Source organism: Solanum dulcamara, chromosome 11, assembly GCF_947179165.1.
Source record: "Solanum dulcamara chromosome 11, daSolDulc1.2, whole genome shotgun sequence".
NCBI lineage: Eukaryota > Viridiplantae > Streptophyta > Magnoliopsida > Solanales > Solanaceae > Solanum > Solanum dulcamara.
Genome location: NC_077247.1, coordinates 40,924,331 through 40,940,029, shown reverse-complemented (window position 1 = coordinate 40,940,029; position 15,699 = coordinate 40,924,331). Strand labels below are relative to the sequence as shown.

At 34.2% G+C, this 15,699-nt stretch overlaps 1 protein-coding gene and 1 long non-coding RNA gene across 3 annotated transcripts; one reads left to right on the top strand and one right to left on the bottom strand.

The window, feature by feature from the left end:
• Window positions 1-4,019: 4,019 nt before the first annotated feature.
• LOC129873092 (probable prolyl 4-hydroxylase 6) lies at window positions 4,020-9,024 on the bottom strand. The gene is made up of 8 exons (XM_055948097.1): window positions 8,818-9,024; window positions 8,638-8,724; window positions 8,488-8,545; window positions 7,737-7,841; window positions 5,673-5,730; window positions 5,381-5,556; window positions 5,226-5,286; window positions 4,020-4,440 (listed from the first exon to the last, which is right to left on the bottom strand). The coding sequence occupies exons 1-8, from the start codon at window positions 8,931-8,933 to the stop codon at window positions 4,148-4,150; spliced, it is 954 nt and encodes a 317-aa protein (XP_055804072.1). The 5' UTR covers window positions 8,934-9,024; the 3' UTR covers window positions 4,020-4,147.
• Window positions 9,025-12,338: 3,314 nt separating this feature from the next.
• LOC129872013 (uncharacterized) lies at window positions 12,339-15,096 on the top strand. Of its 2 annotated transcripts, none has more exons than XR_008762376.1 (3): window positions 12,339-12,559; window positions 13,739-13,782; window positions 14,776-15,096. It is a non-coding gene; the product is annotated as an uncharacterized LOC129872013 (long non-coding RNA). The 2 variants fall into 2 exon arrangements; XR_008762377.1 differs by having other exon boundaries at window positions 13,739-14,360.
• The last annotated feature ends 603 nt before the right edge of the window (window positions 15,097-15,699 follow it).

Here is a 15,699-nt window from a genome sequence, read left to right as displayed (position 1 = left end):
TATTTGTTTATATTCAAATAATTTAGTTATCATTAAATTAATTAAAATGTATTTTTTACATGAAAAAAAAAGAATTGTGAAAAGAAATTAGGAATTTTGTTTTAGAAAGATCATTTTCACGATTGAAAAATGAATATTAAAAATAATAAGTTTAGTTAAACCAAAATTATTTATAGCATTAAATTATTATTTTTGTTGATTATAACTTATAAATTATAACCACTTGAGTTTAAAATACATTAAAAAATACTTAGAAGTTAATTTGACCAATTTATAAATTTATTCAAATATCCGCAATAATCAATATTACAAATCAACTAACAATTTACGATTCATGAGTAATGACCAGTAGGGTTGTTTATGGTTACAACAACAACAATAACCCAGTGAAATCCCACAACGTGGGATCTGGGGAAGGTAAAGTGTACGTAGACCTTATTGCTACTAAGGTAGGACGGCTGTTTCTGAAAGACCCTCGGCTCAATATAAGCATAAAAAGAGGTTAGATAAGGCGAAAAAGTTAAGAAGTTCAAGGCAATATGGCAAAGCAAATAACGATAGCGATACAGATAAAATAGAATAATCAAAGTACAAAAGTAAAGAAAGTAATAGATAATAGCAGAAATCAGAGCACATGAAATTATAGTGCGCTAATGCGCCTATTAATAAGGTAGAATAATGTGACTATGTGCTAGCCTTCTACCCTAATGTGGGTCCTCCGCACCCTCCTATCTAAGGTCATGTCCTCGGTAAGCTGTAGCTGGGCCATGTCCTGTCTAATCACCTCTCCCCAATATTTCTTCGGCCTACCCCTACCTCTTTTGAAACCATCCATGGCCAACCTCTCACACCTCCGCACTGGGGCATCTGTGTCTCTCCTCTTCACATGTCCAAACCATCTCAGTCACATTTCCCGCATCTTGTCTTCCACCGAGGCCACTCCTACCTTATCCCGAATAGCCTCGTTTCTAATCCTATCGCTCCTGGTATGCCCACACATCCATCTCAACATTCTCATCTCGGCAACTTTCATCTTTTGAACGTGGGAGACCTTAACTGGCCAACACTCCGCCCCATATAACATAGCCGGTCTAACCACCACTTTGTAGAACTTGCCCTTAAGTTGAGGTGGCACCTTCTTGTCACATAACAAACTGGAAGCGAGCCTCTATTTCATCCACCTTGCCCCAATACGGTGTGTGACATCATCGTCAATCTCCCCGCTGCCTTGCATGATAGATCCAAGGTACTTGAAACTACTTTTCTTTTGGATGGCCTGGTCACCAAGCCTAACTTCCGCGCCAACCTCTTGAGGTGTCTCACTGAACTTGCACTCTAAGTACTCTGTCTTGGTCCTACTCAGCTTAAACCCTTTAGACTCCAAAGTATGTCTCCAATCCTCCACCTTAGCGTTAACTCCACTATGAGTCTCATCGATCAGAACTATGTCATCCGCAAAAAGCATACATCATGGCACCTCACCTTGAATTTTTCGCGTTAATCCATCCATCACCAAGGCAAATAAAAACGGACTGAGAGTTGATCCTTGATGCAACCCCATCACAACTGGGAAGTGCTCTGAATCCCCTCCTACTGTACTTACCCTGGTTTTGGCACCCTCATACATGTCTGTGATCACCCTAATGTACGCCACAGGTAGGGCTGTACAGGACAAATCGATAAACTGCACCAAACCGACAAACTGAACCAAACCGGAAAAAAAACCCGACAAGTGATTTGGTTTGACTTGATTTGGTGTTTGAAAAAAAAACCGACCATTAAAGGGTTGGTTTGATTTTAACTAAAAAAAGTCAAACCGAACCCAAACCGACCCGATTATAGATATACTATTTTTAAATTATGTTATACATAAAAATATTTATTAAAATGTAATTTATAAATATATTTTTAAAATTTTTCATAATTTTTGTTTTCTTTCTTACATTTAGATTTGGACTTGAGAAGCCCATCTAAATAATATAAAAAAAAATCCATCTTATAAAGTTATATTATAAAGTTAAAACTTCAAACAGTATTCTGCCTCCATCTTATATGTTGATATTTTGTACTAGAACTCTTTTTAAGAAGCACCGCTCTGTGCTTTTTATTAGATACTATAAAAAAAACCGAGAAACCCAAAAAAATCCAAAAAATTCGAGAAAAATTAATATCGAAAAACCCGACTTTTATTGGTTTGGTTTGGTTTATAGATTTAATAACCCGACACAAATGATTTGATTTGATTTGTAAAAAATTCGAACCAACCCGATTCATGTACACCCCTAGCCACAGGTACATCTTTAGCCTCCAGACATCTCCATAGTATCTCTCGTGGAACTTTATCGTAAGCTTTTTCTAGGTCGATGAATACCATATGCAAATCCCTCTTCCTCTCCATATACTGCTCCACCAGTCTCCTTATAAGATATATGGCTTCTGTAGTTGAGCGTCCCGACATAAACCCGAACTGGTTCTCTAAAATAGACACGCCTCTCCTCACCCTCATCTCCACCACTCTTTCCCACACTTTCATAGTATGGCTTAGAAGCTTGATACCTCTATAGTTGTTGCAGCTCTGAATATCCCCCATATTTTTGTATAGGGGGGTCATTACGCTCGATCTCCATTCTTTGGGCATCATTGCCATCTTAAAGATGACATTAAATAACCTAGTCAGTCACTCCAAACCTACCGAGCTCGTGCTCTTCCAAAATTCTCCAAGAATCTCATCAGGTTCGGTCTCTTCCCCAGCGCATCCTACGAACAACACCCTTAACCTCCTCGACCGTAATACTCCTGCAACCCCCAAAATCGTGACGCCTCCCTGAATGTTCCAAATCTCCCAACACAATCTCTCTGTCCCCTTCTTCATTCAAGAGTTTATGGAAATATGACTGTCATCTCTGTCTAATGAGGGTCTCCTCTACCAATACTTTTCCATGCTCGTCCTTAATGCACTTCACTTGATCCACATCGTGTGCCCTTCTCTCCCGTGCCCTGGCTAGCCTGAACAAGGGTTGTTTATGGTTATGGTTAAAAAATCAAATCGAACAGTAATTTGAATTAAACCGATTAAAAATTTTGATATTTGATTTGGTTTGGTTATGTTTGATTTTAAATTTTGAAAACCAATATTATTTGGTTTGATTTTGGTTTTACTAAAAAAAACTGCAAAAATAACCAAACCAAACCGATATATATAATTTTAATTAACTTAAGTCTTTAATTATATCATTTTTTCAAGTCCAACACTTGAATAATTAACTTAAGCTTGAGGTTATTTTTTTGCTGTAAAGATTTGATCTTTAGTGTATAATGACTTTAATATTACTTAACTAAATTACTTTGTTCATGTAATAATAACTTTTGTATTGTTTAATATCCACAATAGCTTTTGTACTAGGTGTTTGTATCTATCAAGATGTTTATGCCCTCAACAAACTTGTTACTTTCAAACCGAAAAAAACACAAGAAAAAAAAACAAACTGAACCGATTCGACAATAACCAAACCTACGATTATTTTTTTGATTTGATTTTAAAAATTTTAAATCGATTAAATTGATTTGATTTTGATTTTAACTAATACCCGATCCAAATAGAACCATGAACACCCCTAATGACCAGTACTCATATTGAAGTTCTTTTGGTGTCATCATTTATGTTTTGATTCCATTAAGATTTTTTTTGTCAGAATACATTCGCAACTAAGATTATATATTTCCTTTTTTTTTAATTTATGTGGCATTATTTGATTAAACACGAAATTTATTAAAGAAATAAAAGACTTTTAAACCTAGTGATTTTCAATATAACTCTGCTCACCAATAACTAAGATGAGTGATTTTTTATTTGATTTAGACAACCTCATAATTCTCCTCCTACCTTATTAACCATTAGGCCAACCCTGGGTTCCAAGTCCAGTCATGGACAGAAAAAACAAGGCAGGCAAGTTTGAGGATAATATCAAAACCTTGATCTACTCAGTGCGACTACAAAAGTATTCAGTTAATCAATCCCATGTTTCGAAAAGATCTCCTTAAAACTGTCTGAGGGTGCTAAATGTACAAACCTGGATATACAAAGAATGATGACAACTCAACTAGTTATATTTATATGTAATAGAAATTTTTTGTCTACATATTCCTATCAGGAGCAAACCTTGCAGCTCTTCCTACAATGACCTACAGAGTCTTCAGAACCCACCATGTATCGAGGATTTTTTTCACATTCACCATTAACAGCCCACTGGGAGCAGCTCGGATTTTGATCTTTGCATTCATTATTAGATGGAGTTTCAAAGGACCTCACATGAATCCATTTGGTAGCAGACCACTTCTCACCTTCAATAACAGGGCAGCTTCCATGCAAGCTTAGAGGATCAGTTGTTGCATTGAGATGTAGACTGAAAAACAACAATGCATCACCCTTCCTAGGTTTCACTGCATATAAGACATGAACAAGCTTTATTTCACACTGACTTTTTTGTTGTTATAATGACAAGTTTTATTTCCGTTTTACTGTGTTAACAACAATTTTTTTCCCTTAAGCATCTTATGGTGGTCTGTGAAACAGGATAAGGTGTTTTGTACTGATTCTTCCATCTTCTCACACAAGTCCCTGAGATCCTTTTCTCTATATAGTGACAGGAAGGTTGTGGTAAGCTGATGGTGAAATGGATAACTACTGAGACTGCTCTTTACCTCTAGGCCAAGGAGAAGCACAACCAAAATGGCATACCACAGCAATTAGTTTGCTTTCCATTAAATCAAGAAGAATCAAGAGAATATGAAAAAAGATACTTAATGTTGAACCATACAACAATGACTACGCAGTCGTCAGACAGAGGAAAGAAAGGACTCGTGCAGCTAAATAAAATCCATTGACCAATATGACACCATTCAAAGAAGCACATTATTAAGTCGTTTGCACAATTGTGGAGATTTTACCATACTACAAGACCTTTCGATGGACATGAAGAAAAAGGGACATGTTATTTGCTACTTTTGAAAGAAAGAAAAAAGGAACATGTTATTCGCATTGTAAGCACAAGCAAATGCTACATTACAAAGAATTTGCAAGAGCACCTCCTTTATCTTCTTCCCTATAATCCCTCATCATGAATCCAAATATATGCACTTCCAAAACAATGGATAATACATGAATACCGATGGGACCTCTATAAATATAGATGTCATACTCAAACTATTCATGGTGTGAGACATACCTGCATATCCATTTTTAGCACAATCTGACCAGTCATCATCCTTTGGCTGAGATTTTTTTGCCTGCAGGTTTCCCGTTAAATGAGGGAAAAAAGAAAATACTGCATCATAATCACCAGCATAACAGAAAAGGATTAATCATACAATTATTGATTACCTCTGAATTAGGAAAAACGGTTTCCCCTCCCTTCTCAACATCTGACAAATACATAAGAACAGTAGCCACCCGATGACCACCTAGCTCTTGATTGACTTTGTCGTGGAAATAATCAAAATGTGGCTCGTACTTTTGGCCATGTTCATAATGCAGTATTTGAATAGATTCTCCATTCTCTGTATTACAACTTAATAAAGTAAGAATCTCGATTATGCATATATATACATATACAGTATGCACACATGAGACATTGAGATGAAAGCCACTTAACATCATTGAAGCACTGTAGTACCTTTAGGAAGGAATGTCCAGGCAGCTATCCTAGCCTCCACATTAGCCACTACTTCATCCTTATAAAGAGAAAAACAAAACAAATTTCAGTGGTCTATTTCAGCAAAAATTACATAGACTAATATGAATCCACTAGGGAAATTTTTTTGAAGTAAAGCAGCATAGGTACAGATTCAGGAATTCAATTTCCATTTGAGACAGAGATAGTTGAACTTCCATATAGTCAATATGAGGACATGAAATTACAAGTATGCCCAGTTGAAGAAATAAGCAGGAAAACTCCAGTGAGAAAATATAATCTGAGGGAAGTCATTGACTCAACCTGAAGGGGATGTTAAAATGACAAGCCATCTCTAAGAGTTTCTAAAACCATTGAATGTCAACAGCATAATGCTCAAGAGAGGTTTCCAATACTCAAGTATAGATCACTGAGGGTTCATGTTATGCTTGGTTCACTCAATGGTACATGATTAATGATGCTACCCATTTCATAGAATGCATATGAACTAGTAGAAACTATGAAATACATAACAAAGTATGTTCTAAGTTCGCAGTCATGTAACAGTTGTCCAGTTCCAATTATTTTGCAGCATCATACTTGGTGTACTGTTTGAATTGACACTATCCCAGATGAATCCTTAAATAATCTTCAGACATACCATTAGTGTCTAAGAAGAACCTGAAATACCTGAAAAGGTACAATTTTCTGGATATAAACTTCATTTATATTTTCCAGTTTGTCTTTTCTAACAGGATTAAACCTTAACTAGACAGGGACAGTTTGGCAAGCTCGTTACTTTAGTTCAACTGGGTAACACCACATACTCTTAAAGCATACATCAGTGTTAGCTGTAAGGAGTTCCTCAGAGAATTCGGTAATCACAAAACCCATAACTGGACTACTTTGACGTTTGCAAAAAAGAAAGATCAAAAAGAACTTTTTACTTGCAGACCTGGTATTCAAAAATGAGAATCCTGACAGTAAACTGAATCTGACAGGGGACCAATTGACTAATTAGACAAATTAAGCAACAAGCCACACCTCTGGCCATAAGCAGTGACATAGAGATAGTACAGGGGCAGAGCTTTGACACAAATTCCTTGGAATATGGCAATCAATCATATGTTAATAATTAGTCCATTATCATTCGATAACAAAGATTAAATTACCACTTTTTAGTCTCTTCCTATCTAAGCAATAGCCAAATTGGAAGTACAATCTTGATGAGGGAAAGTAGATCATATCCTACCACTATCAAAATGTTTATTGGGTCAAATAAACAATAGCCAAATTGGAAGTACAATCTTGATGAGGGAAAGTAGATCATATCCTACCACTATCAAAATGTTTATTGGGTCAAATAGGCAAAGTTCCACAATACCACAAGGGTAGACCCTTCACGGGAAATATTAACAAAAGATGGTCCGCTAAGGTTATTAGGAAGTTTAAACACTAATTTCATATTAAAATTGATCATTAGAAAAGGTTCCAATGCTAAAGATCCGGAAGATTTAAATCTAGTTATCCAGTGATCATGTTTGTAGTGTAACCAATGAGGTTCACAACCAATTGAAGATACTTCTTTATGAGATCTTTCAACCTCTTTCTTTTTTGTTTTGGTTTCTTACTGGTGTCCGGTATCGGCTTCAGGCCCCCAACTAATACGGATTGGCGCAGGCGTGGTCCATTAAGAAGGGAAGCACTCCCAATTAGAATTTTTCTATTCCCAAGGCTCAAACCCAAGACCTACCCTTCTGTTTAAGGGTGGCGGGATCATATCCATCCCACACAACCTTTGGTGGTGCCCAGCTCTTTCACATACAAATGGTTTCATAAATATGAAATAAGATGTGATGCCACTATTTCTAAATGACAAATTCTGATGGTAAAAGTAGAAACAAAAGTAACTAGAAATCAAAATACTTAATACCAAAGGCATCACAATATAATAGTATTTAACTGGCACAAGGAAGAAGACAGAGCACATCAAGATTGATACATCACAAAAGAGGGAGGAAAACCTTCAAACATTTGAAATTGCAGACAAAGTAGTATTTTGTTAACCTGGCCCTTGCTAAGAAACATGCCAGAGCTTGTCCGAACTTCACTCTCTACGCTCTTTCCTGACTCATTGTCAGCCACCATAGACTTCTCCAGCTTATCTTTAGCCTTCTCATTCAAATTTCACAAGAACATAAACGATGTCAAGTGAGGTTTTAGGTTAAACTGCTAAGCAAAAGAGAGATCTTTCTATTGAGGAATATGCAAAGAGCATTGCTAAGGCTTGAGGTGTTAGCTGGAGTTAGTTGTTAAAGTTGTTAGAAGAGTTAGTTATCGAGTGGAGTTAGTTATCCAGCTGTCAGCATTTCTTTGGTTAGTTAGTATTGGTAGTTAGTTGTATAGATCAGCTGTTTAGCATTGTGATTGTATATAAATAGGTGCTCACATACTTGTACTTATTCATTGATTGAAATGTGGAATGAAAGTGAGTCTTAATTCTGCAAATTGAGATATTTTGTCACTTTCAACACCAGGGAATTAGACAATATAAAATAGCTAGGATTAAGTCTTCATTATTATTGCTACGCATACAATGTGTCCAATATTCATCAGGAGCCTTTTCATTCTGGTTTGAGATTTGTTCATTCATCCGTACAGGAATAGTTCATTCATTAATCCTAATTGCCTTAAATTGTTATACAAACTAATCTGGGACTGCAGCGTAGTTGATTGAGTGATAGCTCATTTTTTTCTCAGAAAGGGCAACAATCACGCATTTCTTATTGTACTACAGAAACAAAGGAAAAAAGCTAACCAGAATAATGAGATGATCACATTCCTCATCAGTCAAAAAATTCCTATATACGAAAGCCCTGCACAATTCATATCATTATCAGTGCCATTTGAATATCAATTAGGCATAGCAAAATGTATTCACATAAACAAAAAGAAAGAAAAAAAAAACCTCGGTTGCCAGGAGATTTGCGTCACCCGGGTCGGATCAATTATAGGAGACGATCCACCAGTCACCAATTTCAACACCGACGATTTTCTGGAAGAAAAAAAAGAAGAGGCAAATGATAAATACAAATAACGTACATTTTAAGCAAAAAAATCAACGAAGAAACAGAAACGGAAATGATACGTTTTTATATCGCCCTGCCAACCGGAGAATCGTAGAGAAGTAGAACGAGAGAGATCAGGGGAAATGGAAAGGAAACAGAGAGAAAAGAGAAGGAGAAGAGAAAGTTGACGGTCCATTGGGAAGTTACGAGTGATGTTCGTGTTTCTGGGTTTATTTATTATTATTAGTTTTTTCTTCTTTCGTTTTTCAGAATTCAGAACGAGAAGTGGCGGTCCCTGGTCTAAGTTAATAGAGGCGTTCTTTTCAAAGGTTCCGCGGGGCGCCCATTGAATTTTTATTTCCGTGGTTCCAAGTCAAAGTCTTCTTTCTGGAACGTTCTGCCCAACTACTTTTTTAATAGGCATTATTTTGAGGAACTTTCCTTTTAATTCTCATCTAATGAAATAAAGGATCCATTTGGTTTAAGAAAAAAAGTTCATTTTATTTATAAATTAATGTTCACTCATGAAAGTTTCAAGTATAATTTAAAATTATATTTTTATTTTAATTTGAAAAGTATTTTATTTCAAATTTATCTATATATATTATAGCTCATTTTTTTTTCAAAAAAGTATGTTTAAACAACTAAATATTATTTACAAAACTATAACCAAGCATAACTTCATCTTCAACTCCAAATAAAGTGATTCAAAATATCTTTAACTCTTTTGAATACATTTTATTTATGTGTCCTCTCCATCAATATCGAAATTAATAATGAATTTTATATTATTTTGAAACATTACAATACTTATATTTTCAAACAAAAATAATTTTAATGGTAAAATAATAATAATAAAAAAGGCATACATAAATATGTGTTTTAATTTAGCTTCAGCTGACATCTATATCCTCTAATTTTGAATGTGCACAAATAGACACTTAAACTTGTATAAAACTGAATAAATAGACACACGTGTCATATGTGATATAATACACGTAGGACACATTATTACCATGTAGGATGTCATATAAAACGAATGTGTCTATTTGTTCAAGTTTTAAATAATTAAAGTACCTATTTGTGCACTAATAAAATTAGAGATCATAATTACCAGTTGAATCCAAATTAAGAGTTATATTTAAATATTATGCCAAAGAAAACAAGCCCCGAAAAAAAAGATTTATAATTTTATAAGATACAAAATGGGAAGCCAGGGCAAAAGCGTCGAAGAAGCTGGACGCGACGAAATCTTCGTCAATGATTTTTAAGATGGCCCATAAGACGTAAATCTTAGAACTAGGCCCGATTTTTTTTTTTTTTTTTTGAGAAACTTACATAAATAGTTATAGTTGTAAGGTTACTGAATTTGAATAGCTATAAGTATCTAATTTATCGTAAATAACTATAATTTATAACAGATTTTTGTTGTATTAGAGTATAATTTTATTTTAATTTAATTTATGCAGTAATATACTCTTAAATGTACTACAGTAAATAAGATAAAAAATTGATACGGTAACTGACATCCCTTTATTCACTCCCCAAAAATAAATTGTTAACAGATTAACCTAAAAGATAGGGATACATCTGTTTGTTATATGTTGTCTACATTTTTCTTCTTCAGCCGTCATAAAGCAGTGATTTTTTTTTTCATTATAATTTTAAATTAAAGAATTTGTTTTACGTTACAAACATACTTGAATACTTTTTCTTGAATAATCACGATGTGATACATTATATCTTGTTTATGGAGGTTGTCCAATGTACGAGATTTTATCTTGTTTTGATATATTAATATATTAAGGGCTACATGTATACATTAGCTATATAAATGCTTATATTCATTTGAAATATAAGTAATCTTATGCTAACATATTTGAATACAATTTTATATTGTTTTGTGTTATGTTTTATTTTTCTCACCTTTTCTAGTTTGTCCAATACATCAATTTCTTCTTTAATAACATGGACATTAATATGCACACTGTATTATTGTATTCTTAAAGATAATGAATTTGAATATCAAGATTATACATATATAATACAATATTCTCAAGGGCAATGTATTTTTAATTGTCGCGTTTGTTATATGATAACATGTTATAATACTTTTCTTGATATATTAATACATTAATTTTTTATAAGAGAATGGATTGCATCCTTGATTTTCCTAAATGTCTATATGGATGGAAATCTGGATTAAAAAAATATATGAAGAATTAGGGATAATTAAAGAGAATACTTTCAAGATGGTAAAATTTTTTTGGGAACCATGCACATGTCTTGAGTAATGTCTGGTAATTGATTAGGAGTACGATAATTGATTAGTAGTGCATTTATTATTTTTAGGTATTAAATATTTGTTAATTATGTATAAAATTAAAAAAATATATTTATTTATAATTGACTTTGATATTTAATATTAAACTATATCCATATAATATAATAAAGATAAATTATAGCTATTTATATTAAATAAATATTGATGATTGCTATATTCTGTAGATTTTTCTTCTTTTTTTTTTTTGTTAAATTTGTATTTGTTAATGAATAATTAATTTTAAAATTAATTTTACAATAAATTTATTTCATATTTGATTGAGATAAATTTATGAGATAACTTATTTTGGGATTGTAATGTTATTTTTATCCATATTAAAGGTCAAATAACAATTATAATATAACTAACTAATTTCGAGATAATTAATCTCAAAATAACTTATTATTCCGCCTAACGAGCTCTTGAAGAATAACAACCTAGTCACACAATAGATCATTTTCATTTTGAATGATAATTGATAGAAAGGTGATGCAATTACTGAGATCTCGTGTTTATTTTTGTAGTACTAGTAAGAGTTCAATTAAGTAAATGCAAATTAAAAATTTGTATACCTTAATTTGCTTATCAATTAATATTTAAAGAATTTATTTTGATGGATGTATTCCATTGTTACACCCCAGAATTTTTTTTTGTCTTACTATGGCTATAGATGGCTTAACCGTGAGCTGAGGTGGAGCCCACTTAATGGATTTTTATAAAAAGGACATATGATAATTTATATGGATAATGTATGTGAAGTTAAACACAACTCAAGGAGGACCCTTGAGCCAAATCCAAGTGTGAGCCCTCCAAAAAGATGTTTTTAAGTTATGTTTTTGGGCAATCTGACTTGGGGAGACCATAACGCCATCATGGCTCAGGAATTTGGGAAACCTTATAAAATAAAAGTTGTAGATAATTGGATTATCTTTCCAACCATAGATTGTGGTAATTTATTCGATATCGGTATCAAGATATATGACTGTTTTACTGAACAAAGGTGTTGGCTGCGAATTTTAATTCCGAATTTTAAAATGGCTCGACCTGTTTTCAAATTTCTACTGATATAGAAATATTAATCAAGATTAGGGATTAATTAACCATGGTTGAATTATTAAATAGGAATTTGAGATTAATTGAGATTAATTAAGTTAATAGTGGATGAAAAGTGGTCCCACTGCCACATGGCCAATTCCTATTGGGCCACATTTTTTTAAGGGACAATTAGGCCTCTTGGTCAGTCACTTGGTCCCCCTTATTGACAAAAATCTGCATCCACTTCTTTTCCAACTCTAGAGAGTTCTCCAAGAAGGAAGAACTCTTATTTTCAACAAATGAAGATAGAGGAAGTAACGAGAAAGAAATTGAGGGAGAGATTAAAGGGTCAAGGTTGGTGATTATTCAAGTTTATGGCAGCAAGGATGAGTCCATTAAAGAAGCAAAAACGTTTTTGACCAAGCCCTAAAATTTTCAAGCAAATTGTGTCATAAAAGCCTAAGGTAAGATTTCTTCTCCTTTTTCGTTTTTCCCTCATCTTGAAGGTAATTGAAGCTTGTGTGAGTTGATAAATGTATGAAATTATGGGTGTTGATGTTGAGGCATGGTAGGAGACATTTGGGGCTGTTTTGGTGTGGAAAATAATGAATTAATTTTGCTTAGTATTTGATTGTTATTGTTATGGATTTTGGGATGAGAATGAAGGGATTAAATGGTTAAAGTTGAGGTTGAAATTCGTTTGTGGGCTATGGTAGGACTTGTGGTGATATTAACATGGCTTTCTTGAATTTAAATGAGTGATGTTTATGTTGAGGGGCTGCTGTTATAGGTCACGAAAATTTGATGAAAAGTAGTATGAAATAAGGTGTAAAAATTATAGGTGGTTTGCTTGGCTTGTGGTATGTGTTCATGAGGTTTTTGAGCATCTTTATGTTGTTAGTTAAGGGCTATTTTGATAGGTTGTTATTGTTCTTGTTGAGATTGGAATATTAATGATAATTAAGGTTATATGTTGCATTATATGTTGGTTGGGCTGTTTTAGGATTGTTTCAATAAAACGTTAACACTATGGATCATTAAGGATAATTGGAAGATGTAGTAGTTGTATGTGGATTGGAATTGTTGTTGAGTGTTATGAATGTGGGCTGACTTAACTTACCAATAAGGTTATAATGAAGATATTAACTTGTATTAAATGGACTTGGAAGCAAGAAAATCCCATGATTAGTGTTGGTATTAAAATGGACAGATTTGGAGTATTTTTGAATATCGTCTTGGCTTGTCTTGACATGGAATTTGAAGGTGTGATTATTGATGTTGCTTGGGGATTTTATGACTGATTTGAAAGTGGAAAAAAAGTGAGCAATATAAGGGAGTTGCTGCCCAGAATTTTGTGTTTTGCAAACCCGTTTTTGGATGGGACTGCTGTTAGTAAATTTAGCATAACTCCCTGTGTAAAGCTCCGTTTTGGTTGATTAAAGATGTTTTGGAAAGCTATTTGATAGAGCTAAAACTTTCATTTAGGCTCTAAAACCCAGTTTTACTTTTATATACTCTAAAAAGGGTGATGAAGTTAAGGGGAGGTGCTGTCCATTTTTTTTTTGTTTGAAATAATCTTCTAACGATAAAAACGTTTTATGCCTTTCCATATCTTAACCATAACGCTTAACGTATTAATATAGGTATGAGGCAGCATATACATGTTGTGTGTGGATAAACACTAAAGGTATGTAAAGCTAACCTTCTTTCTTTTGGCATGATTTATATGAAACAAACGGACGAAGGTATAAATTCCAAAGAAGCTCCTATTCTTAGAGACACTAGGATGGCTAATGTTCGTAAATTCCTAGAAATTATATCATTATATTTTGATACATGAGTTTGATTCCAGCCATCCTATTTTGGTATAATTCATGCTTTAGTATAATTCATAATGACAATCGAAGGTTACTTGAAATAACTGTTATCTTGATTTTTAAATGATAGTTATTTCAATTATTTAATTGATCCCCATATTATGTTTCGAAATATGGAAAATAATTTCTGAAAGACTGTTTTGACATAGACCATCGTGACATCCGAAAGAAGTACACTATGATTATAGCTCAGTTTCTTTTATATGACTTGTCATCACGATTAAGCTATTGAGTCTCTATAAATATTTTTATATTTTAAATTGCATTTAGTTTCTCACTACTCTACTCGTGCATACTCTAACCATTCTTTCACTGAGCCTGGGCCAGGATATGTTATCAAGCGTACTTTTCTGCATTTTTTTCGCCATGCCCCGACGTGAGGGAGCAGGTATGACAAGTACATGTGTTGTGGTATATGTTATGCCACGGAGTTATGTTGTGCCATGTACATATATAATATGATATGATTTGATTTGATATGATTTGATATGGCCATCTGATATGATATGATCTGTTACGGAGATATTTCTTACTCTGGTGTTATGATGTGCTGTGGCGCCAATGACAGGAGGGCGACCACATTTTGTTCACCGAGTCCCATGAAATGGGGCCGGATACGGCATATGTATTTGCATATATGATTTGGGATTATGATAAGTATTTTGAAATTCTGAACATTTGTTTCGTTTTCTGCACATACTATTCAGATTATGATTTTAATTTATTACAATTCATGCTTTACATATTCGGTACATTTTTCGTACTGACCCCCTTTCTTCGGGGGCTGCGTTACATGCCCGCAGGTACCGAAGTTCGATTTGCTGATCCACCTGTTTAGGATATTTGCTGCGTCGTTGACAGTGCTTCCTTGTTCGGAGCTTGTATTTTGGTACTGACTTTATCTCTGTATATTTGGATATTTTAGTCAGGGGTACGACGGGGCCCTATCCCGTCATATGGCTATGCTATCATCTGTAGAGGTCTGTAGACAAAGTTATGTTGTGGGTTTTGTATTTATGGTTTGGGTTTTGTGTGTTTTGTGACGGCCTGTCAGCCCTCGTGCCTACATCTATTTTTGTGATCTATTTAGAAATCTTTTCTAATCACTACCTATGTTTATTCGATTAAAATGTTAATTTGGGATAAGGGTACGTTTGGATGCTCAATTCGGACACCAGTTACGGCCTACGGGGTTGGATCGTGACATCCATATCTATACGTTTCTCCAAGTAATTAATTTTTTCAGAGTTTTACAAAATTAGCAACTCATCCCAAGTTTCAACTTTGCTTTTCAAGTTTTTTAGAAGATACATATACTGGTGTTCACCCAATAAATTATCATACAAAACAAAATTCAATGACTAATTTGGAGTCTCCTCCCGACATCCAACTCAAAATTCGACCTCGACATCCGACAATTAAATCGGGACTCAACTTCCGAATCAAGGCCCGACCCCGACTCCCGACCCAAGATGCAATTCAACATTTGTCCCAAGACTCAATTCGAGGCTTGACCTCTGATCTCATCCCGACATTCGATCTTGGACCCAACTCGAAATTCGACTCGACATCTTACCTCGACATCTGACACCCGACATTGATTCGAAACCCGACTTTCAACACCAACTCCCAATCTAGAACCCGATCCAAATTTGGATTGAGACCCGACTTCAGAACTAGGATCTGATCCAATCAGATCTTGACATCCGACATAAGACCCGACCCCG

Excerpts from the sequence above, each read along its gene's own strand:
- LOC129873092 (XM_055948097.1), bottom strand. The coding sequence starts at position 8,933 with ATGGACCGTCAACTTTCTCTTCTCCTTCTCTTTTCTCTCTGTTTCCTT. Across the intron at positions 7,842-8,487 it reads GTGATCATCTCATTATTCTG|GCTAAAGATAAGCTGGAGAA; the intron begins GTTAGCTTTTTT and ends TTGAATGAGAAG. Across the intron at positions 5,287-5,380 it reads CCGTTTTTCCTAATTCAGAG|GCAAAAAAATCTCAGCCAAA; the intron begins GTAATCAATAAT and ends GGAAACCTGCAG.